This window comes from Osmerus eperlanus, chromosome 16 (assembly GCF_963692335.1).
Source record: "Osmerus eperlanus chromosome 16, fOsmEpe2.1, whole genome shotgun sequence".
NCBI classification, from domain to species: domain Eukaryota; kingdom Metazoa; phylum Chordata; class Actinopteri; order Osmeriformes; family Osmeridae; genus Osmerus; species Osmerus eperlanus.
The window spans coordinates 7,474,109-7,501,441 of NC_085033.1; the positions used below are offsets into that span (position 1 = coordinate 7,474,109).

Sequence of the window (27,333 nt, forward strand, 5' to 3'; positions counted from 1 at the left end):
ACGTGCTCAGTGAAAGTTCACTTTTTATATTAATTCTCATTTCCTCCCTCAAATATTGCAAAACAAATCTCAGCAGATCTTATGATGACAATGAATACCAGACATGGACAAGGATGAGCACTGTACTTTACGATTAGCCACTTCAGTCATGATCTGCTATTGAAAACAAGATGCAGACAAATTGCTTTTATTATGCTGCATGTCAATAGTGTGACACTAATTTGTTTTGACAACATTTACTTATTTTGCATAATATACTGTATAGTTCATATTTGTAAAATGCATGGATGGGTTTGTCATCCTCACGTGACATATGACCTGGCTATGCAGCAGTGTCATCTAGTGGTTATGAGTTACTGAACGTTCATTGAATAAAAAATGAATTGGATTAATCATTTAAAATTATTTAACCAAAACTCTGTCATATTCATGCACCACACATATCAAGTTAATATAATGTATTTTATTTTTTTCTATAAATATGTACAGATAACCAAAATCATGTTTACAGTAACCAATTATACTTAAAATAGAACAGAGCTTCAGAACATCCTCAGCTACCATATATAAACACCCATCTTCTCAACACTGCTTGTGTCATCTTAATCACATTGATGGTAACTAGTAAACTGCAAAACAAAAACTGGTTATAAATGGCTATTTCAGATGTCTGATAATAGACAGGTAAATGCATTTGAGCGACCTGGTTTGTTTGAGTGGTATCATCAGTATGCACCAATGGCAGGCTCTGGAATGTTGGTGGCATGCATGTCCCTGGTCATGTTGGACTTCTCCTTAAGCTTGGCTTGAAGCAGTGTGTGCTCAACCACTCCAATGCGAATGTCCATCTGAACGATCTCTTGCTTCAGCTTTGTCAGACTCTGTTTGATCTTGACCACAGGGGCTGCAAAAGAAAATGTAAAAAATGGAAGATGCAAAGGTTGATGAAGCTGTGTATATATAATAATAGTATATAAGAAACAATCTTACCTTATGTCTTAATTCGTTCTATGTCGTTATAAGTTTACAAATGTAACAAACATATTTTTCTAATGTTTTTCAATTACTCAATGACCCCCCCCCCCCAAAAAAAATAAATAACCAGGATAGGTTATTACTTCATATTACTTGCATCCTGGACAGGTTAAGGATACTTTTAACAAATAACTCGTCATAACTTTCCACTAGAAGTCATTCCAACTAGACATAGTGGTGGACAGTCCAGGAGTCTCACCTCCATCTGACATACTGCTGCCCTTCTCCTCCATCTCCTGTTTCACTTTATCCAGCTCCTCTGTAATCTGGAAAACAGGCATCACAACCATCGATTTAGAATTCTAATGTGGGAAAGGATACTACCTCCAAGTGGTTAATCTTGAAATGTATACTGTTAGGGGTGAATATACTGGTGTTTTGTCTATAGTGAGACACATAAAACTAGAGAGGGTACAATTTCTGGGGAAATTGTAGGGTGTGCTTGCTTGCGTCGGTTGCAGATGGGTCCGTCCCCTTAAGTTTTTCCCTTTTAGTGATATTTTCAAGCATTTAGCCTACTCATATTGCATAATTCATTAAGAACCCCCTTTGAAACAAGCTGAACCCCCTTTGAAACAAGCTATTGTAACAACGTTGAAAGTATGCCCCCAAAAACGTAAATAAGCTTAACATTTATTTAGGGGGAAATGGCCAAAGCGCCGGAAATGAGAATGTTTCTTTTGACATAAAGTTTAGGCTGTGGCATTGAAGACAGCGACGCACCACAAAAGCTTGAGTTTAAATACATTATTTAATGTGACATTACTTACTGTACATGCAAGTCTTGATTTGCTTAATTTCAGCCTAAACCATGCAACGGAACGTAAATCCCAATAGAAGCAACGCAATCGTGACCAAGACGAACATTTTGACCCCAAATGTGTCTATGTAGTCTAAATATTGAGGGATCCTTAGGGCTGGGAAAATAAATAAAAATAAGAAATAATATACATGTGAGAGAACAAAGGTTGTGCTCGCCGAAGGCTTGAGCACACCCAACTAGTATGACAGGTTTCAATTGAAAATTTAAGAGAGTGAGCAAGCCACTGTACTTTATGTAAAATGATGTAATACTAGCATTAACAGAAACTGCCAACGTATATTAACATGTTCTCCAACCTCTGCCAGCACTCTGGTTCTCGCAGTTACTCCACCACTTCCCTGCTGATAGCGCTCCTTAGCCTGGGAAGAAAAACACATCTTAGACACAATGCCTGTCTGAACCTATATGTAAGATCAGAGAGTAGATATTACCCCTGTCTATTTCTAGGTTAGCCATCACTAACAGGAAGAGATCCTGGGTGTTTACCTCACTAAGTTTAGACTGAGCACTGCGGTACTCCTGAATGAGGTGCTCCAGCTGGTTGTTGATGTATTTCTCTCTGCTGCCCACCTTCTCCAATGTCTTCCCTATCTCCTCCTGCAGCTTGTCCAGGTAGCCCTGGGAAACATTAAAGGGTCAGTTGTGGTAGGCATGACAGACGTTGTGCCACCTCACTGAAAAAAAGGATTACTGGCTTGTCCAATTATCATTAGTCCATCTTTGAAATTATATAAAGACGAGTTGCTCAACTAAAAGCAATGGAACAATCTAACTTCAGGCCACCTGGGTCTCCTTCAGTGAGGATTTAATTCCATCTCTGTGTTGATGCATTTGGTCCACATGGATCCTCCAGTCCTGGTAAAAAAAGAATGAATGAAAAATGAATACAAAAAAATACTGAAATACTGTTATATATATATATATTGTTGTTGTTGCCAATTCATCCTACTTTGACTTTTACCCAAAATATGTTTGGAAGCAGTAACAGTCCTAACCTTGTTGTCTGTTCTGATGGTAACTTTCAGCTGTGGTAGGACCCTTTCCACCTCCAAGTTCCACTCTGCAGCATCTGTGTTGGACTCTAATATGTCATCAGGCTTTGAAGACAGGCTAGCTACCTGTAACAATACAAATGAAAAGATAATAGGTGAAAAAATAATTCATTTTAATTAATTTACTAGATAGCGGCATTGTATTTTAATCCATTCACTGACACAACTTAATACAACCGGTTCTGAAAAGCACTCACACTCGGATTGGTCCTTGATTTCAGCGCCTCGAGGTCCATAACGTTATCTTCTTCAAAGTCATCTGGTTCATCCTGAGTAGAGAATTTGTTTTAATTGAGCATGACGGATTAAAAATATATATTTTAAACCGGACTGCATTCATTTAGAAAAAGTGCCAAGGAAAAGAAGCTGTGGAACCGAGAAAGTAAGAAGGGGATACCTACTGTCATCTCCTCTTCCACCTTGCTGAGCGTTAGTTCAGCATCATCCTCCATCACTGACTCTTCCTCCATCTCCTCTGTGGGGTAGTTTGGTCTGAGGAAATGATACAACCTCAGAGTAAAGAAAAGTTTCAAGTCTGACTGAACAATTGAGATAAGGATGGCAGACACAGGGATGGCAGTACATAAATCTGATCAATTATTCTTCAACATACCTTTTCCAGACAAAGCCCCTCTTCTTCAAAACCTCCTCTATTAACCGGTCCAGTACATAACAGACATGTTCCCCTGAACCTGCTTTGAGTTTTGATGGAGGGAAGTCCACCAGACCACCCTGCGATAGCAAGAGGAACATTATGAATGCAAATCTGACATGTCCAGAAACCTCAGCCATGCCTAAAACCATGACGTGAAAAAAGGTGGTAAATACAAATGTGGGAGTTGTAGACTACTTACAAATGCTCTCAACTCTGATAGAATATTGGACACTGTGGCGTTGGGGTCATCGTATTCTTGCGGCTGTTCGAATGGTCTTCCAGCTTCATTGATGAGCCAAGAGGCGATGATGGTAAACATGTAGAATTGCTCGCCTGGATTGGAGGGCGTGTAGGCATATGATGCAAAGTAATGTCTGCGGTAGGGAACACATACAGTAACAATAAACGTTAATGCTTAACAATAAACGCTAAATGCTTTAGCTTAATGTAAAGCTGAAGTTGGACCGTACAGTACGAGTGAACGGGAAAAGTGACTACTGTTTTGGTCACTTGTTCCACAACGCACGAAACACAAGTGCGTGGCTCTACTAACCTCGAGAGCGCTTTCATGTTGTGCTTTGAAAGTACTTCCTCCTCGTAATCCAATAGTTTTAATTTGTCCAGCAAGTCCTCCATGACCATGAACATCTGATAAACTGCTCCAGGACCCCTTTCATCGTCATCTCCTCGTCTACTGTCGTCTGCCATCTGTCCGCTTAGCGTTGTAGCTTGCTAACAAGCAAATCAGTGACAATTAACCCAAGTCCAAATATTCTTTAGGATTTAGTAAAGTAGCGTTAAATGTTGATACTGATCAGCAAAGCTGTCACCAAACCAAACAACCTAACGTTAGCTAGCCAGCTAGCTGCTAGTGCTAGCTGGTCTTGTGTATGTTTACCTTCCGTCGTTGTCAAGCAAACCAGTTGGAAGTAGATAATGTTAGCTAGCTAGCTAGCATTAATGTTTTAAGATAAGTTGAATTGTTGGTAGAAGCAGTTAGTAACTAGCTCCCTCGGTAGGTAGAAACAAAGTAATTTTGAAGCAGGGGTACTTAACATTACGTATTAAGACGATAGCTACCTACTCTGCCACTACTAGTGGCACTAGTTAGCTAAATCCGATGGAAGAACTGTGTTCCTCACCTCAGCATCCCTTTGACAGCGACCAACTATTTGTTTATCTCTTTCTGCACCATGTAGCTATTCGTGGATTGCATTCAAATTATCGCCACCTACAGTACTGGAGAGGAGTCAGATACGTTTTTAATTTAAGATACCTTGACCAGCTTGAAATTATATTTTGCTTTATATAAAATGTTTTTGGCAGGTGAGAGAGTTATCAGCTTGAAGCCAATTCATATCAATTTGTACCAAGAGGTGCTCTGTTTAGTTGAAAGAAATATGGCACGAACCCCATGCTCTAATGCATGTTTACAGTTTCTCAGTGTAGGCTAATTGGCCAATGCTTTTACATAAATCATTTGGAGATGCATCAAGTGCAAGATTTCCCACATCCCACATACTCAAAGTGATGTAAATTGTCTGTAATTCTGGAATGAATAATTGCAGTGCTACCCACATAGAATACCGTTTTTTTCTACAAAATGAGAGGTAATACAGTTTTTAATAAAGTCCTTCAGGGAAACAGCTGCTTGTCCTCCCCCTTTCTGCCTCAAATTATGTCACCTCGAAAGCAGTGTCTCTGCTTATTTCTTCTCCTCTCTTTGGTTGTCCTGTCCTGTTGTTTATCCAGTTTTTCCTTGTGATCAATATTCCCTTTTTAAAACTCAGATGTCACTGTCTTTGTAGTATTTTTTTTTTGTTAATAGGCATAGCATGCTGTTGGAAATGACGATCAACGTAAATTAACCTTGCTTACTTTCTTGCTTATCCTCTGAGTATTCAGCTGGAAGCACCTGTTCACACGTACGACTAGAGTAGTTGAGTTGATGAATGAATTTGAACAGTTTGATGGTGATGGCCATATATTTTTGTAGGAGAAAATTAATTCAATGTTTCTTTAAATCAAATTAAAAACAAGCATTCTTTGGTTGAGGTTACCATGATTATTTGCTGTCCCAATAAAAGTGTCTCACAAGAGATTTTGAATGTTGGTTCTCTCTCTGGATTCTCTCTTGCTCTTTTGCTGTCTTGGTCTCAAATTATTTCTCCTGTTTCTCTCTCTTTATTTATCTGTCTTTCTCTCTCTCTCGCAGTCTCTTTCTCTCTCTCAGATGGACATATCCAGTGGAGCACAGCTGCACGCATGACTGCACATGGCATTATAGAGGCATGCAATTTCACCGGTACCTTAGTACACTAGACCTTGTGCACTTTTCCATCCATCGAATAACCCAAACAAACACACACACACAAGCATGCACACTCTCAACCTATATGATATGTCAAAGCCAGACTCTGAAGGGCTAGGATGTGTTTCTGCCGGTTAATAATTCATGTTGGAGCACACTCCTGCTGTTAAGCAGGGCTTGCCGGATGAGGAGATGGGAGGAGGGACGGGTGTGTGTGCTTGATCTGCATGCTGGTCCATGTCGGTATACACACACAGGTGCTCCCCTGGTGACTGATGTTTGAGGACTTGCGTGCATGGTTGGCAGACAGCTTGCTGTGTGCAGACTTGTGGGCTGACTGCGTCTATATACGTGGACGAGCAAAATAAAAGCTTTGTTAGAGATGCAATTGAATTGTTATGCCGGCTCAGCAAATAGGTATATAAAGATTTTCATTTCCAGCCATATGGGTCAGTGAGAAACCGTTTATTTTTTATTTTTATACAAGATAATTACTATTGCACACGTGCAACAACTCTGCGTCATTGTAGACAATATCAGTATGTGAATAACATATTAAAATCAGTCCAGTAATTGTGCCATGAATACTGAATGAAGGATGAATCAGACGTGTTGTAGAACCACTGTTGCATTTAGAAGCATTAACTAGGATCAGGATGGAGAGGGACACACATCTCACACACATCTCACACAACATCCATCTCTAAAGCCGGTAGCTACTCACGTATTTCCGCTAAATGAAGCATCAGATTATCAGGTCCATACTGGAGTCAACTCACTACATTGTGTCTGTGCAAACACAGTGGGTGGAAGTCTCTAAACACACTAGTGTCTACCACATACGAGCATCTCTTTTTCAGCAGCATTAAACACACTGAAGATATTGGAAACCTGGCCACTTTCTCTCAGCACTCTGATTACAGGCTCTTGCCTGCCAGAAAACATGTCAATTTCAAGACTATTCCCTCTAGAGTCTGACAGTATTGTGTGGGGCGTTCGATACAGAGGTAATTGGAAGGACAGACAGGTGGATGCACAGCTCAACCTGACTGACACTGTAATGAGCGCCCTGTTCTAAGCTGCCTTCCCGCAGGGGCGTGAGGGAGGATGTGGAGGGATGAATAACAAACAGGAACAGCTTTCATTTGCTGCTTGAACCCTTGTTCTGAAGATAATGGACCTTTTTGTTCAAGTAGGATTTCCTGATCCTTCTCAACACAGACTTGTGTGTCGCCTCTTATTTTAAACATTCCCTTTCCTTGCTTTAATCACCACCGAATGGCCTTCATTTGTTGAGTTATTTTTGAGCACCCGGTATTTCACTGTATACCTCTTGGATATGTTGAGTTCAAATTGAGGGGGTCTCGGTCCTCTGTAAAGAGTTCACTGTCTGGAGGCATGAACCACATCTGGCAGTAGAAACTCCATTTTAATTGAAATTGTGATTGGAACCCTGAGCTGAAACTCCTACACATGAAAACAACAACTGACACTGGGGTTACTTATAGCCTCAAATGCCTCAATCAATGAGCTGCTAAAAGCAGAATGAAAGTTCTCCTTATTCCCAGTTGACCCCACTGTATTCCAGTGGCTCTAATCCTCCTTGCAAAAATTGTTTCATAGCTTGCCTCAAATCCTGCCACTGGTGCAGTAGAGAATGTTTGTTTGGTAGGTTTAATACAAATATTTTACCAAGACAGTTTAGAAATCATAATTGTACTGTATGTCGGATGGAACACAGCTAAGGTGGTTAGACACTGACACACAAATTATCAGTCCATCAGTAAATCTAGTAAAGACCTATAGAATATAAAATATTATGGTGTTTGACATTAATCTGATATATCACATATTGGGGAGGAACAAAGACAGGGATTGCAAGTAACATAATTAATTATTTAGTTTATGCAGAGAAGATCTAGTGTTCACAATGCCACATGAATCGAGAGGCCCACTCATTTTGACAGGACACTTGAATTAGCCAGGAGCTAATTTCCTTTCCACAGATTGCTGGAGGGCCTGAAATCTGGGACTGTAGGTTAATGCAAACTAAATAGATTAAGATAAATGCAATCACTCTGAAAGTAGTTGCTCTTCCCCATCATAAGTATTGTATTCAGGTGATTTATAGCTTCTGTTTTGAAGGTGCCATACAGTAGCATATACAACTAGGTGTGGTTGAAAATGTCACTCCCACAAAGAAGTTCAGAGGATTGTTGCATTTTATAACTGTCCTTATCTTTGATTTTTTTTGATGATATTGGTTGCTTGACAACCTGGAACCTGTGAAGCACAAGTGTACATATTTATGCAATCGTTTGTACAGTAGGAGTGAAGAGGTACAGGCGGCGGTGGTTTCACCTTTCCAAGATTGCAGGAGCTATAAAAAGAGTCCCTGAAATTAGACCCAACAGCTGACAACCCACACAGAGCTTGAATTAATGTCCTTAAACCTCTTCCAGGCTCCACTGAACATGCAGGATATGTGGCATGTCTGATCCAGCAAACCAATTGTGTTGAAGCTATTGTTGAGAGCCTTAAGGAACAGAAGCACAGAAAGTGACTTTCTGATAGAATTGCATGGCTGTTAGTTTTTAACATTAATGCCAATAATGATGATTAAGCTTGAATGCACTGGATTCCATATAAATCTTTTTAATGCTTAAATTGCAGATTCTATAATGATTCGAATGGATTGAAGATTTTTGTGGAATTCATTAGCACAGACGCTGTGACAGGAAATAGGAGAGTATTTGCTTCAGGGCAATATTTATACTGACAAACTGCCACTTTGACCTCTCTGCTTAATATGGACTTGCACAGTAAATTCCCCTCCAAGTCGCAGAATGACTGGCATTTCATTTCCATCTTAATACAAAAGCGAATCTTGAGGACACTGCTGACTCAGTTGACGGTTCTTGCTTTGCTCCAATCTACATCAAGTTTGTGATTTTAATTTAAACCATAGATGAGACTGGCAGGCTGTTATGAAAATGCACAAGCAAGTCATCTGGGACCTCGGTTCAGTCTGTCACTAGACATTTGCAAAGATTATTATTTAATAGGCTTGCAGTTGATTAGTTACATTTGCAAAGATTGTGAAGAGAAGCTTTTATAATAATTCCCATGAGAGTTGACTACTGCATTTTACGTTTATTTATACAAAAACAAAGCCATAATGAACCGTCAGATCTGCTTGTACAGTGCACATCAATGGCAGTTCTTGCTTGTTGTCATTAAAGCATACACAAAATCACAAACATACAATACCATTGATCCATCATATAGTATGCCCTATAGAATCAAAACTAGCAAGCAGGACATTTCATTCCACATCATCTTGAAGGAAAAACTAATGTTATGTTACAGTACACCTCAAACCAGCCCAAGATTTTACATCAAATTTGCACATTTACAGTTCATACATATAAATGTGCATTTTATTATAAAAGTCTGTATATTCTTGCGTAGCCATGAAAGAAAAGATCTTCCCAATGGACATAAAACATGTGACAATAGAAAGTATTGTAATAATAGAACAGTTCCTACAGTGTTTTCATGTTGATTTAAATAAAAATTTAACAATAGTTGGAGAAGGTTATTAGGGCTTGCTAAAACTAAAACTAAAAGTTATAATAAGAGAAAGGAAGTATTTTGTCAAATTAAATGCTTATCTAGTGGTACAGACCAATGACTCTTTGCATCTCCCTGACAATGTTTATGGACCGAATAAATCCAAACTACATGGCAAGATCTAAACATTTGGGTAAGAACATTCTTTTCTGTGGTCGCCAATGCACATCACAGTTCCCAAGTACAGTAGATGTTTACAGAATAAGACACATTTGCTTGGGAGAAGTAGTTTGTTAACATCTATCTGGTATAGTACTGCATAATATTTTGTAGATCAACAGTCGAGGCCCTTTTGAATAACACTTTATGATTAATTATTTCAATTGTTGATTACATTGTATTCACTGTGGAGTTGCGTTGCCATAGTAACTTTAGTAATGAAGGGGATGATGTAAACACACTGTAAACGCTGTCAAATGAGAACCGTCTGTAAAATCAGTAAATATTAGTATATTCATTCAACAACATTGATTAAAATGGCCAATAATTTATTGAACAAGTCTTAGTGCCAGAAACAGAACAATAACCATTAATCATTCCCTTTGTACTTTCCTAAAATAACGCAATAACACTATCGATAAAACATGCATTTCAGGATTATCTGCACATATTACGTGAATCTATACTCTTAAACTGTGCATACTTTCTTGGACAACTTCAATAACTTGTTCTCAACTCAAACTTAACCAGCTCTCCATGGGATTTCAGACCTACAGTTACAATACATGCAATTCTAACACTTTCTTAATCCAAGTGTTTGCTATTGTAGAAAGTTTTTAGATATTTTAAATCAACCTAATGTTATACTGTTTTGTGGCTTCCATTTAACCACATATCAACCACAGCAATTTATTATACTAATTCACTAATCTACCACTGATACCTGGTGAATCAATGAATTTTAAACATACAGAGCCCAGTCTGTTGTTTATTTAACTTAATATAGCCTTACTTTTCCAGACTCTTCAGAGACCAGCTGAGATCTGTCTTGATGATTACATGATTATGGTTTTGCTATGTACAACATTTTACATTCTGATTTAAGATTGATATCATACAAAACTTTCCTTGACATTCAGAATCCTCAATAAAATCGCAAGCTGTGTAGCTTTTTTCCCCTTTAGTTAATAATTTTCTTTCTCTTTCCAGCCAACTTGTTTAAAATACATTCCAACTTGCCGATGCTTGTTTGAACATTCATCACAAAGAAACCTCTTTACACCAGTCACACATCTTGGTATTTGGCTTCCTGACTTAAATTCATCTTAAATGAATTCTTAATTAAGTAGCGTCTCTCTATTTCTAATGAACACTTGCTAGGTACTGCAGGTAATTTATTCCATGAAAAAAACTGTTTTTGAAAGTCTTCATGTGACCCATAATGTAAATAATAAGATACATGTAAAAGCTCACTAATAATACTATCTTTAACTACTGTACCAGTTATATTCACTGACCAAGTTACAAAAAGGATAGCCCCTTCAAAGGATGCTCAAAATCTATATCCAAGCACCTTTTTGTTTCAAATAGTTATGAAGTGAAATGTCTGTCTTTGATCGCAGACCCTCTGACTTGCAATTCACTGCAAGCTCAACTTTTATTTCCACCTTTATGTTGAGTGACTTGAGTGTGTTGGAGCCACATCCCAGGCAGACTTCTACTTCCTCTCATACTCATCCTCCTTCCCCTCATCAACTGCCTCCACACTGAAATTTCCTTCCTCTCCTATCCGGATAGCGGCAGGCTCCTCCACAGGGCCTTCCCTCTTGGTTTCTGTCACCACCTCGGTGTAGGTGACTCCTGGGCTTTTCCTTCCCTTGGTTGGCGTCACCGCCTCTGCCTCCTCAGCACCCTCGGCTCCCTCCTGGCCCTCCGCCACAGTCCTTTCCTTCTTTAGCTTGATCCGGAAGGACTCCTTGGTAGGGGCCTTCTTGGCGATGTTCTCCTTCAGCCTCTCCCCGGACTGTTTGAGGCGTTCGCCAGCCTGGTGCATTTTCTCCCTCTTTTCGGGTGGCACCACCTTCTCGCCCAGGTTATGAAATTTGGTGCCCAGGTTGTCCTTGGTCTTGGTCATGCCCTCCTTGGAGAAGGCAGCCTTGATGCTCTCAATGCCCTTCATACCGGACTTTTTCAGGCGTGTAGCCCTTGTCGAGTCGGCCTCCTCCACCACCATGTACTCCTCATCCGAGGAGATGTCGGCGGGGATGTCGTAGGTGTCCGGTTCAATCTCCAGGGCCTCCATCCCAATGGCTCCCTTGGGAGTCTTTGTCACTGCTACCGAGGGGATCTCATGCTGCCCCTAGAGAAAGGCAAATACATTTGGTAAAGCAACCGTTACCTGCTGTTTTGAGTGTTTTATTTTATGTTGTTTTATTTAATTTTACAGAAACATTCAGAACTGGCGCCTCACTGAATTAACAGTGGATATCTCAGGTTGTAAAATGTGTTTTTTAGCCTGGAATAAGGGTGGCATTGGGAGTCACAGCCAATGTGAACAATATGAAGGGGTCAGAGGTCAGAACCGTCTTTCTCTACTGATCCGTTGCAGTGGTTAAATGATTGACCTATAAAGTCTCAAATGTGATGGAAAAACAGGAGACGCTGGGGTTGTGTAAGTGATATCTTCAAAGATGGGAGCCCCATTGTTATTGCATTCTGTATGTTGCCAGGTTTTATCATTTTCTCATGAGAGTGCCATGAAATCTTTAATGTTACGCTCTTTACAAGCCTGTGTTAGTTTTTTGTTTTTTGTCCTTTCCACTGATCGTTTTCTGTTCTTTTGAATGCCTAAAATGTCTTCGAGTTTGTCCTTGCAGCGTAGAAAGTTTGCAACAGTATAGGTTCTGCTGTGCTATATATGTCATGCCATTAACCAGGCCATACCATGAGTGGTATCAAGCATCCACTCTCTGTGGGGATATCTGTTTCTCAACACAGACCACAAGATATCATGACTGTCAGCAGCCACATCAAATCTATGAATGGATGTTCTCTGTGACTTACTCGACATGGATGGCAAAGAGAGAAACTTGTAAAGAAAATGTAATTGATTCTTCTAATTATAACAAGCCAAAATGACTTCCTTTGCATTATGAAATGTCACCTGCAAACATACAGTACAGAACTGTACTGTATGTTTGCATTCACAGTGTCAGATGATAAGACAGTCTCAGGATATGTTTTTTATGGCAAATTGAATTCTTGATTAAGTAGCGTCTATTTCTAATGAACACTTGCTAGGTACTGCAGGTGACTTTGAATCTGAGACCCAATTAATCCTAATTAAGACCCAGACACCAGCCAGGATCACGGTCATTAATCAAGAGGAGTACTCGTCGGTCCATGCCCAGACTCTGTGGATGACACAATAATTACACCACCAGGGAACATGGACCAGGATGTGTATTCATTTCATTACTTGATTATCACTAATGTTTTATAATAGTAAAGCCCTATTTATGTTGATCGATCAGTGCAACAGTCCTTCTGATGAAAGAACCTTCAACAGAAGGCTCAAGGAGGTTGACTTTGTTGTTTCCTCCGTTGGCATGGTTACATGAACTCAAGTATAGGCACATTCAATTATTCCTCTATATTCGGCTGAAGGATTTTTGTGTCTTAAAGTTCTTTTGATAGTGTGCATCATTTCTTTTCATGCATGGCTTTTCAGTTTTTTTTAATGGTGGGTAAAAAGAGCTGTCTTTAAGGGTTTATTCATGTAACCCCACATTTCTGTTGTTCACGTTCAACAACACGCTCAACGCGATTTATAATTAAACATGATTTATCACATTATTAGACTTTTTTGTTTATCTTGCCGCAACATTTGTTCTGGTCGTAAGTGTGTCAGTCTCATTATAAATCACTATAAAACAAGTCATTTATCTCTTTCCTATTACTTCCTGGTTCATGCAGGGTGAATGTTGATTGCTGTATCCTCTTATTCATCCTTAACCATGCTTTTCCAATGCTTCTGACCATGGATCAGTGAACAGTCATTGCTTCTTAACTAACGGAACCAATAGAGCCATTGCTGTGTCATAGGCTAAAGCACTATATTAGGAGATGTATGCCCAGCAAGACGGGCCCTCGGAATAACTGACAGCAAATTAGTCATGTTGAAATCCTACACTAAGTCTGTCTCTCTTTCAGGCAAGATGAGATTCGCTGTACTGTTCAACTCTCTAAATGATCACTAGGCTTGTAATTCCAACTGTATGTAGACTATTTGTGGTAATATAGGGCTACTATTGTAATTAGCTCCAAAAAATTATCCCTTACAAAAGCTAACCTACAGCCTTAAACTTTAGTCAAGCTTCATGGTTTTCCATCAAACTAATGGTGTTACTAAATGACTAGACCTATCTCTAACATAAAAGGCCCAGAGGCACATTAAGAAGATCAAATGACATCAAATGTTACAGACCACATTTTGTAATAGAGACCAATTGTGCCCCATTCATTTCCATGGTATGGGATCATACCGTGGAATTAGCTATTTGCCAGCCCACATTATTCATTATTTCACAATGAATTAATATTACTTTTGGGAACTGTTCCTTAATGGTGGAATAGCCCTCTCCATTGCCTACTGAGAGACTGACCCATTGGCGGGTCACAGATGTTGGCTGGTGTCATCTCTTCACATCAGAAGGGCACGGCAGAACCTTATTTTCGATGCCAGTTTATCGTGTCCCCACTGGTAGTGAGTAGCATGCCATGTCTCCCAGAATAGGCCACTCTGTCAGGGACACACAGCAGCTGCTTCCAGGGGAAAGCACAGAGTGCTCTCATTACTATTATAAAGTCAGGAAGTCTTTTAAATAAGAGCTCGATCTCTTATTTTTACTTCAGACCAGAGGGTTTGTCTATGGCACCTTTCTATTCAACGACTGTAACGAAACCAATGCTTTAGGAGTGTCGTGTCTGGTGTTTTAGATGTATTCTATATGTGCAGAGGTTAATGTTTTGTAGTCAGTCAGTTGACTTGATGGCACTCTGCAATCTGGGTAACCATCAGTCCGAACTTTCAGACTCTCAGACCAGAAACCAGAAGTGAAACCAGTCATTTGAAGAGACAGGCTCTCAAGTGGTGTCCAGTTCTCAAACAAAAGAAGTCAGCTCTGACTAATGGAAGTCCCCCACAATGAATAACTCTGATAAAGATAGCTTGAGTCCTATGGGCATGAGGTGAATCTCCTGCTTCTGACCCCCTAGAACCAAGTCACTACACCTTCCCTAAATTGCGTTACTCAACAAAGAAGGGGTTGCTACTTGGGGTCACATATGAACTCCATGAGAATACGATTTTTACAACTTGAGAATTTGTGTTTATTCTCGAAATGTCGTTGCAAGTTTTTGACAACTGTTAGCTTGCCTGTCATTTTTGTTGTTGTTGCATGAGTGCCATATTATTCAAACCCACTGGCAGAAAAGTTACCTGATAGATGACGACGCGGAACTTGTTGCGAGTCAGGAGTTCCTCCTGTGTGACCTCTACCTTCTTGACGCGGGAATTCTGCTTCTCCACGCGTGTGCGCACCTCCTTAACGTTGGCGCTGACCTTGCGTGTCTTCTGCAGCAGCTTCTCCACCGTGCCGCTGGTGGAGCCGTGCTCCTTGGCCAGCTTCAGCACGTCGCCCTGGATGGCCTTGATGTTGGTCTCCAGGTCCAACTGGCGTTCCTCCATGCGCTGCTGGCCAGACTGGACGTTGTCGATGATGCCCGCCACCCGCTCCAGCAGGGACAGGATGGTGAGGGCACTGATGGGGTTTCCGGCCTCGTCCTCCACCCCCAGAACCTCCAGCTTGTGATCCATTGAAGCGTCTCGGAAGAAAAGCAAAACGTCTCGGAAGAAATGTTAAAGGGTCTCTCGAAAGGTTGGGAGCGGTTCAGTCGGTGTGTCGCAGAAAGTACAACTTCTCACAGGGGCTGTGCCAAGAAGTTGATGGTCTTGGATTTTATTATAATGAGCACGGAGGGCTGCTGCACCATGGGGGTTGCTGGTTCAGACACCAGAGAGAGGCGACTCCTTTCCACAGTAACCCAACTCAGGTCTAGAGCACAGGATCAAGAGTGGACCTGTTCCCAGCAATCAGACCTGGGGGCGGGGGGCTGGAGAGAGAAAGGGGTGCAGCAATGCCAGTACACACCATGCAGATATAAATACTCATTTGGTAAGTTGACACTTACGACATTTTGGGAAGATGCAAAGAAGGGGGATGATAGAAACTCCCTTCCTGCCCACTCGGTGAGACTCAGAATAATTCATAATTTTCTATTCAACAAGTGGTGCTATCGCCTTTAGATATATGTGTATGCAGCTGCGTGTTATGTATGTCAGCAGCAACTTTAGTGTCCATCTGAAGTGTGCTAATGACAGACGGAAGGACAGTGCTGTGGTTGCCAGCCATGGTTACACACATTGCTGAAATGATAGCAGGATTAAACGTTGTAGTGTCGGCCTTTTTACATTCCCCAGGGCAGCAGAGTCCACACATGGGATGAGAGTGAGATCAGAGCCCCTTTCTGTTGTCCACTCACTACCTTCTACTACAGTGGTATCAAAGTATTAAAGTGGCGCCATTTCATTGACATCACTAAACAGCTGTTTGTTCAAAGTGCTCATTGTGGGCAGATTTACAATAAGTCACTTCTAACACTTTCAATTGAAACTTAAATTCCCATTGTGCTCAAACCATTTCTAATATTACAAGCACACAACTTCAATAAAAAATGCACTCAACCTTTTTACTTAAATATGTATCAGTCATCTGATAATTCCTTGAACTGTAAATTCACTACTTGTGTTCCAGACAGGAACAGTTTCAGTCAAATAAATCAGAACAATAATGAATTGTTTCAAGTCCTGTTCTGCCTCCAAACCATCTCATCGTTCTACTGTTCCTTTACCTTCCACTTGTTATAGGCTCACATCCCCCTGCCTTTACCTTCCACTTGTTATAGGCTCACATCCCCCTGCCTTTACCTTCCACTTGTTATAGGCTCACATCCCCCTGCCTTTACCTTCCACTTGTTATAGGCTCACATCCCCCTGCCTTGCCCAGAGGTCCTATCTCCATTGATTTCCTCACAGTCAAAAGGTCAGAAAGCGAGGGCCCCACCACCTCCCCCTGAAACTAGTGGCTTGAGACTGCCTTGAGGACGAACCTCCGCCCCCCAACCTCACCTTACAGCCCCCCTTCCTCATGCATTATAGCACCCTCCCCCAATCAGAGAGCAAGTTCCTGTTCCTCACCCATCCCTCAAGAGGGGAATAGCCTCAACTGAAGCCAGCAGCTGCCTCAGCGCCTAACCCCCCCCCCCCTCCCCTCCTCCTTCATGCCACACCCGTCTATAATTACACTGGAGCTGTGTCTGAGCCTACACACCCCCCCCCACTCACCAGACCCCAATAAAAAACATATCTTTATAGTCCTCCCACCTCACACACCTTTCCAGTCACCACAACACAGCCTCACTTTGGTCTATTTTCATAATGAGTGCTCAGACATTTTGACCCCATTCATACTTCCAGCATCCAGTAGTTTTAATTATATATGAGTGCCAATTAATGATCAAACTCCTCTCTTCCTGTGGTTTGAACCGGGAAGGGGGGAGTGAGGGAATTTGTGGGGGGTTCCGATTATATTGCTATATAGGCCATGTTTATCCTTGGGTGTCACAATTTGATACAGACACAATTATTGTGTAGTAATGTTTCTGAATGGGGAAGGGGATGGGGTGGGATTGAGATGAACTAGGATGATATACTTGTATGGGACCAGACAGATGAACTAGGATGATGTACCTGTGTGGGACCAGACAGATGAACTAGGATGATGTACCTGTGTGGGACCAGACAGATGAACTAGGATGCTGTACCTGTGTGGGACCAGACAGATGCCGCAGTGTTTAGAACGTATCTCTCTTTACTGGAAAAACAGCAGATAAGCCATTTTCCATTTTTTGCAGAGTGGAAGGAAGCGTCTCTGGTGGCCAGTCCCATTGGTGGAGAGAAGGTCATCTCATTCATCTCTGTCACTGCGGACATACGACAAACACGCTCCAGTCATACACACAAACGCACACCGAATACACACCATATTGGCTATACACGTTGGTTAGATATGAAGACAAAAAACATCCTGTGTGGTTTAACTTTGAAGGTAAAATGCAGCATGTAGTAGAAATGACCAGTAAATAATATGTACTTGTTGGTTAAGAAATCATGGTTGAATGCAACAGCATATATGAGACATATACATGACATGAAAAAAACACTTCTGTTTTATTTTTTTGGGGGACAAAAATGGCAGATAAAGTCCTACATGCAGAATAACAACAACATGTCAAACACATTCTAGTCACATTTATAGTCACAGCTGGGATGGTCAACAACAAGTACAAACACTTTGCTCAAAGACTTAAGACCAGAAGAACGCAGACTAAGACAGTTACATGAAGGCCCCAAAATGGAATTACAGAACACAAACACACTCAACTTGATGGTTAAGCATGACACATTTCAACCTCGGAAGTCTTCAATTCCCTTTTTTTTATTTATTCTGCCATAAAAAATTCATTGGTGTTGTGAATGTTACATTTGATCTGTTTCGGAATACATTTTGAGAGGGGGAATTAAGAACTGTGACAATAGAACTCACGTGTCCTCACATTCAGAAAAAAGCCTTGCTTGCATCCATTATCCAGCAACCTACAAGGTCTTTTACAACATAAAATCTACCATAAAGGGATGATGTACCTCAATGTGCAGTCCTTCAATTCCTTTACATGAACTAACATTGCTCCATCCAAGCCAACATATCCTCCATTACAATTCTGTGATAAGAAGATTAAATACCAAGACAGGTAAAATGCTGCCTTGTCACTTTACAATCCATTTTCATGTCTCACCAGTAAAACTTGAGCAGTAAGGTACTTTGAAGTTAACGAGAGATGATGTCTACAACTGTGGTTTGAAGAGACAGGAGACTCATTTTAAGCATTACACATTCCATTTTTCTCACTGGCAAATTGTCCAATACTCTTCGCATCTCTGCTACCGACAAACCGAAATAGACCCATATCTACATGGGAAGACAACTATAATGTGCTGGAATAATCGGATCGGTAGCTTCAGGATGGAGGCTTTAGGACTGTCAGCTTTTCTTTAAGTTAAATCTACATCACAGAAAACAGTTTCACAAGTCATGCGATTTACAGTAACTAGAATTTGAAAAAGAATCTTCTAAATATTAATAATAAAAAAAGAACATAAGCATTAAGTAAAAAACAAAATTATATATTATTAGCTTGTTAAACACAGTGTATTCTTTAAAATTTAATTACATATCATAGAATACTTGTAAACATCCATCTGGCTGGCTGACCCCTCACTCATGAAATAAAAACTGCATTTGGTGATCAGCTGCACATCATTTGTAAAAAGAGATAAAAAGAGAACAATGGGGAGTGGGAGGGGCTCAGAAAGAATTGTTTTCAATAAATATCACATTCCAAAGAGGCATACGTTTCCATGTAATCATATGTGTATTTGTCAATGGAACCATAATCTGAAGAAAAAAAATCATTCAAAGTAATTAAAAAAGAGTAATAAAAAGAAGGGAAATGTTGAAGGTAAAGAACCAAGCAGTCTTGTCACCAGTTTCCTCGTACCGGTAGGCTGCTGTACTGGCCTGTCACAACAGTGCAACAAGATAAGCTACAGTGCACATCCATCAGAGAAAATGAAAAGTAAGGCCCCTGAAAAAAATATCCTCTTTCTTCTTTTTTGTTATCCAGAAAAAAAATAATAATAAAATGACACATCTTACATAAAAATGGTATTCCACACTGTAAGAAAAAAACTGTCAAAAACATGAGCTATACCATCCTGGAATTAGTGTCTGATGAGAAATGTCCAATGTTTTGTTTTTGTCGACGGCCCCTGTTGTTTTTTGGGCATTTCCTGCAAAACAAAGCAACAGTCAAATTACATAGACTGCTCTGTAAAAAATGGACATTGCAGGGACGCTTGGTTTAAATGTGTGTTTGGATGGATGATTTTCACCATGGATGTCAGTGTTTTACTCAATGTTCTATTGTATTCTTAGACCACATTAAAGCGCATGGCAACACTTTACCTTAAGGTTACATGAACTAACATGAAACTACAATTCAATAGCTATAGTAACAACATTGTAGTTACATAGGAACTTCTATGTAGTTACACTTCATCATGATTAAGTGGTACAAGTTATTTCACAATTGAAACTGTGTAGGGTAGGTTTGTCTGTAGAATACACATGTTACCCAAACATGTATTTGTCACAGTTTAACGCATCACGCCTTTGGCCTCATACTAGTAACATTATTTAGCTTCCATTTTATCCCACAAGAATGTGAAAGATTAAAATATGAGGCCTCAAAGGGAGACATAAGCTGCCATGCCACCTACCTCGTAATGCACATCACCACGGCAACAATGATGGCGATCTGCACGGCTCCGATGATGGCGGCGATGAGGACGTAGTGGAGCTTCTGTCCGCTAGGCACAACGTACAGGATGTTGAAGTCCTGGGGCTCTTCACATTGGACGCCCTTGTATCCGGAGTCACATCTATGCCACATTCACAAGAAAAACAGTGGATTTAACATGAGAGCTTGAGATGAGGGTACTGACACATGTTATTGCATTGCAGAAACAAGTGTCATTTTTTTCATTTATTGCAGGTTATAGTACAGTATACATCAATGACAATTGGAAACTCCTGATCATAAAAAAAGTGAAATGCACTTGTTATTTGTTTATTTAGTAATTAATAAAAAAAAAGGTTATATCTGAAAATAAGGCCTGGGTCTGTATCAATTGAAGTGGATTGAATTAAAAGTCCATCCACGTCTTTATTGATGCTTAGCAAAGTGCCTTTGCAGCAGTCAGTCAGTGAGATGAGATGAGGGAGAAGGAGGTGACCACACAGGACAGACCTGCAGGTGGCTGTGTTGTACTGGATCTCACAGGTCCCATGCACACAGAAGCCAGCGAAGCTCTCAGTACAGGGGATGGGCATCCCAGCGTAGAAGCCGTCCCCTGGGTCGGACTTGTCTGTGGAGTCAGAGGTCACGTGAGATTTATGAGACAACGCTGAATGAACGCTGACCGGGCTTTTAAAGACCAAATAGGGATCTTAATGTTGTGTAGGTAGTATTGTTAATACTAGCCTAATTGTGTCACAGTAAAATGGTTTCATATATTGTCTGGAAGCTACACAGATAAATACTCCTCTGAATATACAGCCACATTTATATATGTACAACATAACCCTGGAACCTTTCAATGAGTAACTATGAGCATTTAGATTGCAGCATTTAGAATCACTGGATGTGATAATTACAGGGCCATTTTCCTCATTAATTTCCATAACCGATTAATATAATATGTCTAGCACTGTTACTGGCCTTTATTAGCGCCATAAGACTGTGCAGCATTATTTAGTCTATTGATTCAAGGACTCAGGCTTTATTGAAATTCACTCCCAGGAGAGATTTAGCACAGAAAGAATACATGAAAATGAAGTCCTGTGTTCTATTAAATTATGTTTAATCTCGGCATTGATCATCAGAATAACAGGCTTCAGGGTATACTTATGGTCCATGTACAGTACTAGTGTCATTGGCCGGGTTTCCCAGATTCGTTAAGAAGCTCTTAACGCTAAGCGCTTCTTAGGAGCGTTCTAAGAGCGTTCTAGAGCGTTCTTAGAACGCTCTTAAGAAGCTCTTAGCGTTAAGAGCTTCTTAACGAATCTGGGAAACCCGGCCATTGTATGTTTCATTTGAGTTCTGTCTTCATATGGTTATACCTTCACAAGCCCACGATCATTTTCTTACCTGTATGATCCGGCTTGAATGAACGATCAATCTTCGGGACTCCATCATCACTCTTCCCTATTTTCTCTTTATCTGTTGTGCAGAAATAATATACATAGGATATCAGTAAATACTGTCTGTACACACATTTTGTATGTATAGACAGTGTACATACGTATTGTATGTTTATATACATAAACGTATGTATATATACACTCCTGTATGTATATATACACAGACAAGACTGCCACACTAAAGTTGATTTAACAGTAGGCAACACCAATGTTTGGGTACTGTCAATGTTAACTGAATGTTGACATTTTGTGGTCCATGGGTTACAGGAAGCATGTCAAAATTAAACAAGGACTGAGGAATTCTAACACATATTCACCACATCCTGGCATAGCTGCTGTTCTGTGAGAGTTGGTTCCTTCACGTTCATCATATTCAGCCCACACTTGATAACAGTTTGTGTCAACTCTACATATACATGGTACTGAAAACTAATGCTGTAGTAGTTGATACTGTATAATACAGCATATTTTGTGAGTCGTGATTTCATGTTCGGGCATCTCTTTAGATTTAGGATGTACAGTTAGGTCCATAAATATTTGGACATTGACACAATTTTCATCATTTTGGCTCTGTATACCACCACAATGGATTTGAAATGAAACAATCAATATGTGCTTTAAGTGCAGACTTTCAGCTTTAATTTCAGGGTATTTACATCCAAATCAGGTGAACGGTGTAGGAATTACAACACATTTTATATGTGGCCCCCCCCCTTTTTAAGGGACCAAAAATAATTTGACAAACTAACATAATCATAAATCTAATTGTCACTTTTAATACTTGGTTGCAAATCCTTTGCAGTCAATGACAGCCTGAAGTCTGGAACCCATAGACATCACCAGACGCTGGGTTTCGTCCCTGGTGATGCTCTGCCAGGCCTCTACTGCAACTGTCTTCAGTTCCTGCTTGTTCTTGGGGCATTTTCCCTTCAGTTTTGTCTTTAGCAAGTGAAATGCATGCTCAATTGGATTTAGGTCAGGTGATTGACTTGGCCATTGCAGAACATTCCACTTCTTTGCCTTAAAAAACTCTTTGGTTGCTTTCGCAGTATGCTTCGGGTCATTGTCCATCTGCACTGTGAAGCGCCGTCCTATGAGTTCTGAAGCATTTGGCTGAATCTGAGCAGATAATATTGCCCGAAACACTTCAGAATTCATCCTACTGCTTTTGTCAGCAGTCACATCATCGATAAATACAAGGGAACCAGTTCCATTGGCAGCCATACATGCCCACGCCATAACACTACCTCCACCATGCTTCACTGATGAGGTGGTATGCTTTGGATCATGAGCAGTTCCTTCCCTTCTCCATACTCTTCTCTTCCCATCTTTCTGGTACAAGTTGATCTTGGTCTCATCTGTCCATAGGATGTTGTTCCAGAACTGTACAGGCTCTTTTAGATGTTTTTTGGCAAACTCTAATCTGGTCTTCCTGTTTTTGAGACTCACCAATGGTTTACATCTTGTGGTGAACCCTCTGTATTTACTCTGGTGAAGTCTTCTCTTAATTGTTGACTTTGACACAGATACGCCTACCTCCTGGAGAGTGTTCTTGATCTGGCCAACTGTTGTGAAGGGGTTTTTCTTCACCAGGGAAATAATTCTTCTGTCATCCACCACAGTTGTTTTCCGTGGTCTTCCGGGTCTTTTGGTGTTGCTGAGCTCACCAGTGCGTTCTTTCTTTTTAAGAATGTACCAAACAGTTGATTTGGCCACACCTAATGTTTTTGCTATCTCTCTGATAGGTTTGTTTTGATTTTACAGCCTAACGATGGCTTGCTTCACTGATGGTGACAGCTCTTTGGACTTCATATTGAGAGTTGACAGCAACAGATTCCAAACACAAATACCATACTTGAAATGAACTCTAGACCTTTTATCTGCTCCTTGTCAATGAAATAACGAACTCCCATGAAGGAATAACATACACCTGGCTATGGAACAGCTGAGCAGCCAATTGTCCAATTACTTTTGGTCCCTTAAAAAGGGGGGGGCCACATATCAAATGTGTTGTAATTCCTACACCGTTCACCTGATTTGGATGTAAATACCCTGAAATTAAAGCTGAAAGTCTGCACTTAAAGCATATCTTGATTGTTTCATTTCAAATCCATTGTGGTGGTATACAGAGCCAAAATGATGAAAATTGTGTCAATGTCCAAATATTTATGGACCTAACTGTATTTGTAGATGCATGTCAGTCTGTCTACAAGGGGAACAGCTGGATTCAGCCTGTCTGAGATGAGATCGTTTTTCAACTGTTTTTCTGTGTTTGGAGGAGCTGATGGTTTGCTTTTCGGGGATTTCTAAGGACGAGGGGGATGTTTACTCTTTGTCTTAGAGCAGAACTATCCGTCAAGTAGCGAGGTCATTCTAACCGAGAGGGTGTTTGTGTCTCTGCATGTGGTGCATGAGCGTGTGTACGCATGCACATCCAGTCAGTGACAGGTAGTTCAGGGAGGTTAGACCTGTTATGACAGCATTTTGAAACCTCCTATATTAAAGAACGGTCAACCGTCGGTTGCATCTGTGACACAACGCCACTCTTGTGTAGTTGGCTGGCCCTGCAGGGATGAAGGGGTGAGGGAGTGCATGCTAAGCAGGAAGGATGAGTGGTGAAGAAAAAGGTGTGGAGGCAGTGAATACGTAAACACAGCCTGATGAGACACTAGTCCATCATTCTCCAGAATATTTGCTTTGGTTCGAAAGTGTATGTACGTTAATATGGTTGGCTGTAAAATATGTTCATTTTTGCTTTTTAGATGTTAGTTTGTAAGTAAAAATGCTAAAAGAAGGATTATTAAGCTAATTTAGTATGTTTTATCTTCACAAGGTAACTATGTGGCTTGTTCAAAGAATGACAATGACAATAAATGATTGTCCAAATTACTTTCTCGGATCCTGTTTAGCCAAGTAATCCTTAATTTACACGTTTCAAAATGTACAACTGTGGATAAATCATTGTTGAACAATGTCACGAAACAAAAGGCTGTGCCCTGGAGGATGGACTAGGTCCAATTAATGCTAAAAAGCATTTTATCAAGTAAAAGTATCAAGATTCTGACATAAAGTTTACAGTTGCTCTCACTGAGCAGGCGGCTCCCTCCAGGTCCTACTGGTGTCAGAATTTCCCCCTTCTACCGAGCCAATCACTGGCTTTGTCACGCCACACCTGACATTTGACTGCCCTCAACGGCCGACAAGAAATCCATAAAACCTGTCCGGATCCTGTCCACTGCCAAGACCTATAGAGCAACACTGATTTAAAGCTTTATCTAGCTCGTCCTCGTGTCAAAAAAAGGAGAGGCGGTTGTAATTCCGGGGAGTGTATAAACTGAAATCACGTCTGAAAGCAAGTACTTTGAGGATGTACTTGGACAGGTTTTAAAAATTGCTCAGGGAGTTGGCACAGAGAATCTTGACACATCTGACAACAAACTGAGACTGCAAATGAGCTTCTCGTCCACATGCCCCCCTTGAAAAAGTCATCCAGTACAAAACTTCTCATATCACGCCACGGCTAATGTGAGCCATTTTAGCCTCCTCCCTTTTTTCTCTCTAAGAAAGATGTCCATGAGACACACAAGACTATGGCAACTTCTTTGGGGCTGTGGTAAATCGAATTTAGACACTTGTGTGTGACAGGCGTTTGGAATGAAAGGGGAGAATAAATGTAATTTCTTTTGAGGATTGGTGTGTTTGTTTACTGCTTCACAGGCTTTGGTGCGCTCGGCTGGTACACATTGATTTGCATGACTGATCGGCCGTCTCAGTGGCTAGGACAGGTGGCTGCCTGGTGAGGGCTTATCTGGCAGTGAGCAGCTTCTGTCAAGCCAGCCTTCCAGTCCGCATGACGTGAGCAGGACTATCACGGGGCTTTTTGTCAACTGATAGGCTAGCTAACCCATGTAATTATGAGCTCAGCATACAGGATACCGACACTGGGCTGACACTACAGCCTGTGAGGATATATATTTTGAATAACATAGTTCATGTAAAAGCACCTGTATCTTTTGAACACATTTAGTTTGACAAGAGCCTTGCAAGTAATGTTCCTTGAGCTACAATTTTGCCACTGAGAAGTTTTTCTTGACTGAGCCGTTTTGACGCAAGCATTGTACAAATGAAAACAGCTAATCAGTGTGAGACTAGCTTTTTTTATCCACCAACATAAATACACACTCTGAAACCACATTTCAGACATAGTTCAGACATTCAAAGCATCTCATGTCTCTCAGGCCTTGAGACAATATTTTTTAACTCATTTAACTCATAAAATACAGCGAGCCTGTGACAAGCTTTGACACCAGTCTTTGGAGAGACGGGCTGCATAGGATGGGGTTATCTCAGTGGTGATGATGGGTTCAAATCACCCCTCTGTACCGTACGTTGCTTTGGCTAAAAGCATCTGCCATATAATGAGGTCAGTTTACAACTAAAGCTAGGTAGCTAGTATAGTGGGTTAGGGTTGCTGTTCAGTCAACACTGCTGCTGTTCAGTCCTACCTGGACATCTCCCCAGGTGTTTGACATCAATCTGCTCCTGCTTCATACACGAGGCCTCACGCACCAGACAGGGGTTGATGTAGGAGTTCCCGTCTGTGGCACAGACTGGATTCTCGTTGTGTCCGCTGCAGTCAATGTTACATATGCACCTAAAGAGAAGAAGCCACTCTTAACAGCTGATTATGTTGACTCCAAATAAAACCTTGTTGTTTCAATCGATGAGTGTTGGTCACAGTAGATAGATTAAGGTTTAAGGGATGGGAGTGAATGTCAGGTTTTTTGCCAATGTTTTAAAGCCGGTTGATTTGGCAACTTTTTTGGAAGTGGAATGCCTTTATCTAGCTCTATCCTCTAGTTAGTGGTCAACAACCTAACATTCTCTGTATACAATGTCTGACATTAAAATAAAGTTCAGAACTCACCAGACATCCTCAGAGTCCTCGTCACACTCGGCTCCATATTTGCACGTGGCGCACTTGGTGAACTTTTTCCCAACATCAGTGCCTGAGCCCTCATATTCTGGAGACAGAGATTCCAAATGGTTTATTAACTAAGGCTAATTTACATGCAGGTTTTGTTCCTGTCCATCCTCATCCTAAATGCTCTGCCAGGCTCACTTTTGTCCTATTTTGTTCTATGTGCCCTCTCCTAGAGATTATCTTTACATACATTTTCAGTTTCACATTCATTGTGTTAACTGCCAGTAACAAGGTTTATGGCTTCACAGAGATACATTCTGTTTTTTTTTGTGCCGGGTGCGGGATCGTTTCACTGAACACAATCATGCAATTTAATCAGATACAACACCAAACTGTTCCGCCTACAATAAAGTACCATCCACAGGAGAGCAGTCAAAAACCAGTGGTGGCTCACTCATTCTATTAGACAAGCCTGAACGAGTACAAAAATTTTCCAGACACAGTAAAAAGACAACAACCAAAGCATATACAGTATATAACCTGGCATATAATATGTCAGGGTAGTGGCGATTTGGCAATCGAGTGTACTCACGCTGAGAGTCAATAACAAGCTTCCATCAAATATCAGAGAAATGCGCGGGGGGGGGGATTATCTGAGCCCAGATGACTGGCCAGCAGTGATCGAAGGCCATTTCATTATTCATCAAGTGTAATTTCATTATGTAAAAAATGCCGCCCACCTTAATTGTAATCCTCAAAGAGGATTACAATTAACCCATATTTTATGAAATGTGATAATCTCCTCAGAGTATGGAGACCACAGTATATATAGGTTTGTTCCCTGTGACATATTGGAGGGCTGTTTTTATGGATGTATTGGACATGGTGTACACTGGTCAATAGATTGAAATCTGCTGCTAAGGCTTTGTTGTGGTTTAGGCTAGTTGAGTGTAACCTG

At 40.7% G+C, this 27,333-nt stretch overlaps 3 protein-coding genes across 5 annotated transcripts in view; all 3 read right to left on the bottom strand.

Moving 5' to 3' along the window:
* Positions 1 to 443: 443 nt before the first annotated feature.
* Positions 444 to 4,804, bottom strand: LOC134036028 (intraflagellar transport protein 57 homolog). Of its 3 annotated transcripts, none has more exons than XM_062480727.1 (12): positions 4,708 to 4,804; positions 4,119 to 4,293; positions 3,765 to 3,939; positions 3,524 to 3,642; positions 3,312 to 3,402; positions 3,108 to 3,179; positions 2,854 to 2,976; positions 2,642 to 2,713; positions 2,345 to 2,476; positions 2,155 to 2,217; positions 1,235 to 1,301; positions 444 to 904 (listed from the first exon to the last, which is right to left on the bottom strand). In XM_062480727.1, exons 2-12 carry the CDS (start codon positions 4,271 to 4,273, stop codon positions 726 to 728), a joined length of 1,248 nt encoding a protein of 415 aa, XP_062336711.1. In that variant the 5' UTR covers positions 4,274 to 4,293; positions 4,708 to 4,804; the 3' UTR covers positions 444 to 725. The 3 variants fall into 3 exon arrangements, with proteins under 3 accessions (XP_062336711.1, XP_062336709.1, XP_062336710.1); XM_062480725.1 differs by having other exon boundaries at positions 4,464 to 4,741; XM_062480726.1 differs by having other exon boundaries at positions 4,119 to 4,297; positions 4,464 to 4,741.
* A 6,035-nt stretch (positions 4,805 to 10,839) lies between these two features.
* cavin4a (caveolae associated protein 4a) lies at positions 10,840 to 15,596 on the bottom strand. The gene is made up of 2 exons (XM_062482033.1): positions 14,950 to 15,596; positions 10,840 to 11,808 (listed from the first exon to the last, which is right to left on the bottom strand). The coding sequence occupies exons 1-2, from the start codon at positions 15,325 to 15,327 to the stop codon at positions 11,167 to 11,169; spliced, it is 1,020 nt and encodes a 339-aa protein (XP_062338017.1). The 5' UTR covers positions 15,328 to 15,596; the 3' UTR covers positions 10,840 to 11,166.
* A 2,184-nt stretch (positions 15,597 to 17,780) lies between these two features.
* The window catches only part of tmeff1a (transmembrane protein with EGF-like and two follistatin-like domains 1a), a 29,060-nt gene continuing 19,507 nt past the window's right edge, over positions 17,781 to 27,333 (bottom strand). The window contains exons 5-10 of the mRNA XM_062481762.1: positions 26,379 to 26,475; positions 25,957 to 26,105; positions 21,399 to 21,470; positions 20,499 to 20,616; positions 19,969 to 20,130; positions 17,781 to 19,479 (exon numbers count right to left, since the gene is read on the bottom strand). Of these exons, the coding sequence (XP_062337746.1) occupies positions 19,395 to 19,479; positions 19,969 to 20,130; positions 20,499 to 20,616; positions 21,399 to 21,470; positions 25,957 to 26,105; positions 26,379 to 26,475 (683 nt within the window). The 3' untranslated portion in view covers positions 17,781 to 19,394. The remainder of the gene's footprint in view (positions 19,480 to 19,968; positions 20,131 to 20,498; positions 20,617 to 21,398; positions 21,471 to 25,956; positions 26,106 to 26,378; positions 26,476 to 27,333) is intronic.

Coding starts and splice junctions, on each gene's coding strand:
- LOC134036028 (XM_062480727.1), bottom strand. CDS start 4,273: ATGGCAGACGACAGTAGACGAGGAGATGACGATGAAAGGGGTCCTGGA. Junction 3,940..4,118: donor AACATGAAAGCGCTCTCGAG/GTTAGTAGAGCC, acceptor TCCCTACCGCAG/ACATTACTTTGCATCATATG. Junction 905..1,234: donor CAGCAGTATGTCAGATGGAG/GTGAGACTCCTG, acceptor TTTCTTTTGCAG/CCCCTGTGGTCAAGATCAAA.
- cavin4a (XM_062482033.1), bottom strand. CDS start 15,327: ATGGATCACAAGCTGGAGGTTCTGGGGGTGGAGGACGAGGCCGGAAAC. Junction 11,809..14,949: donor TCCGCGTCGTCATCTATCAG/GTAACTTTTCTG, acceptor GCCTTTCTCTAG/GGGCAGCATGAGATCCCCTC.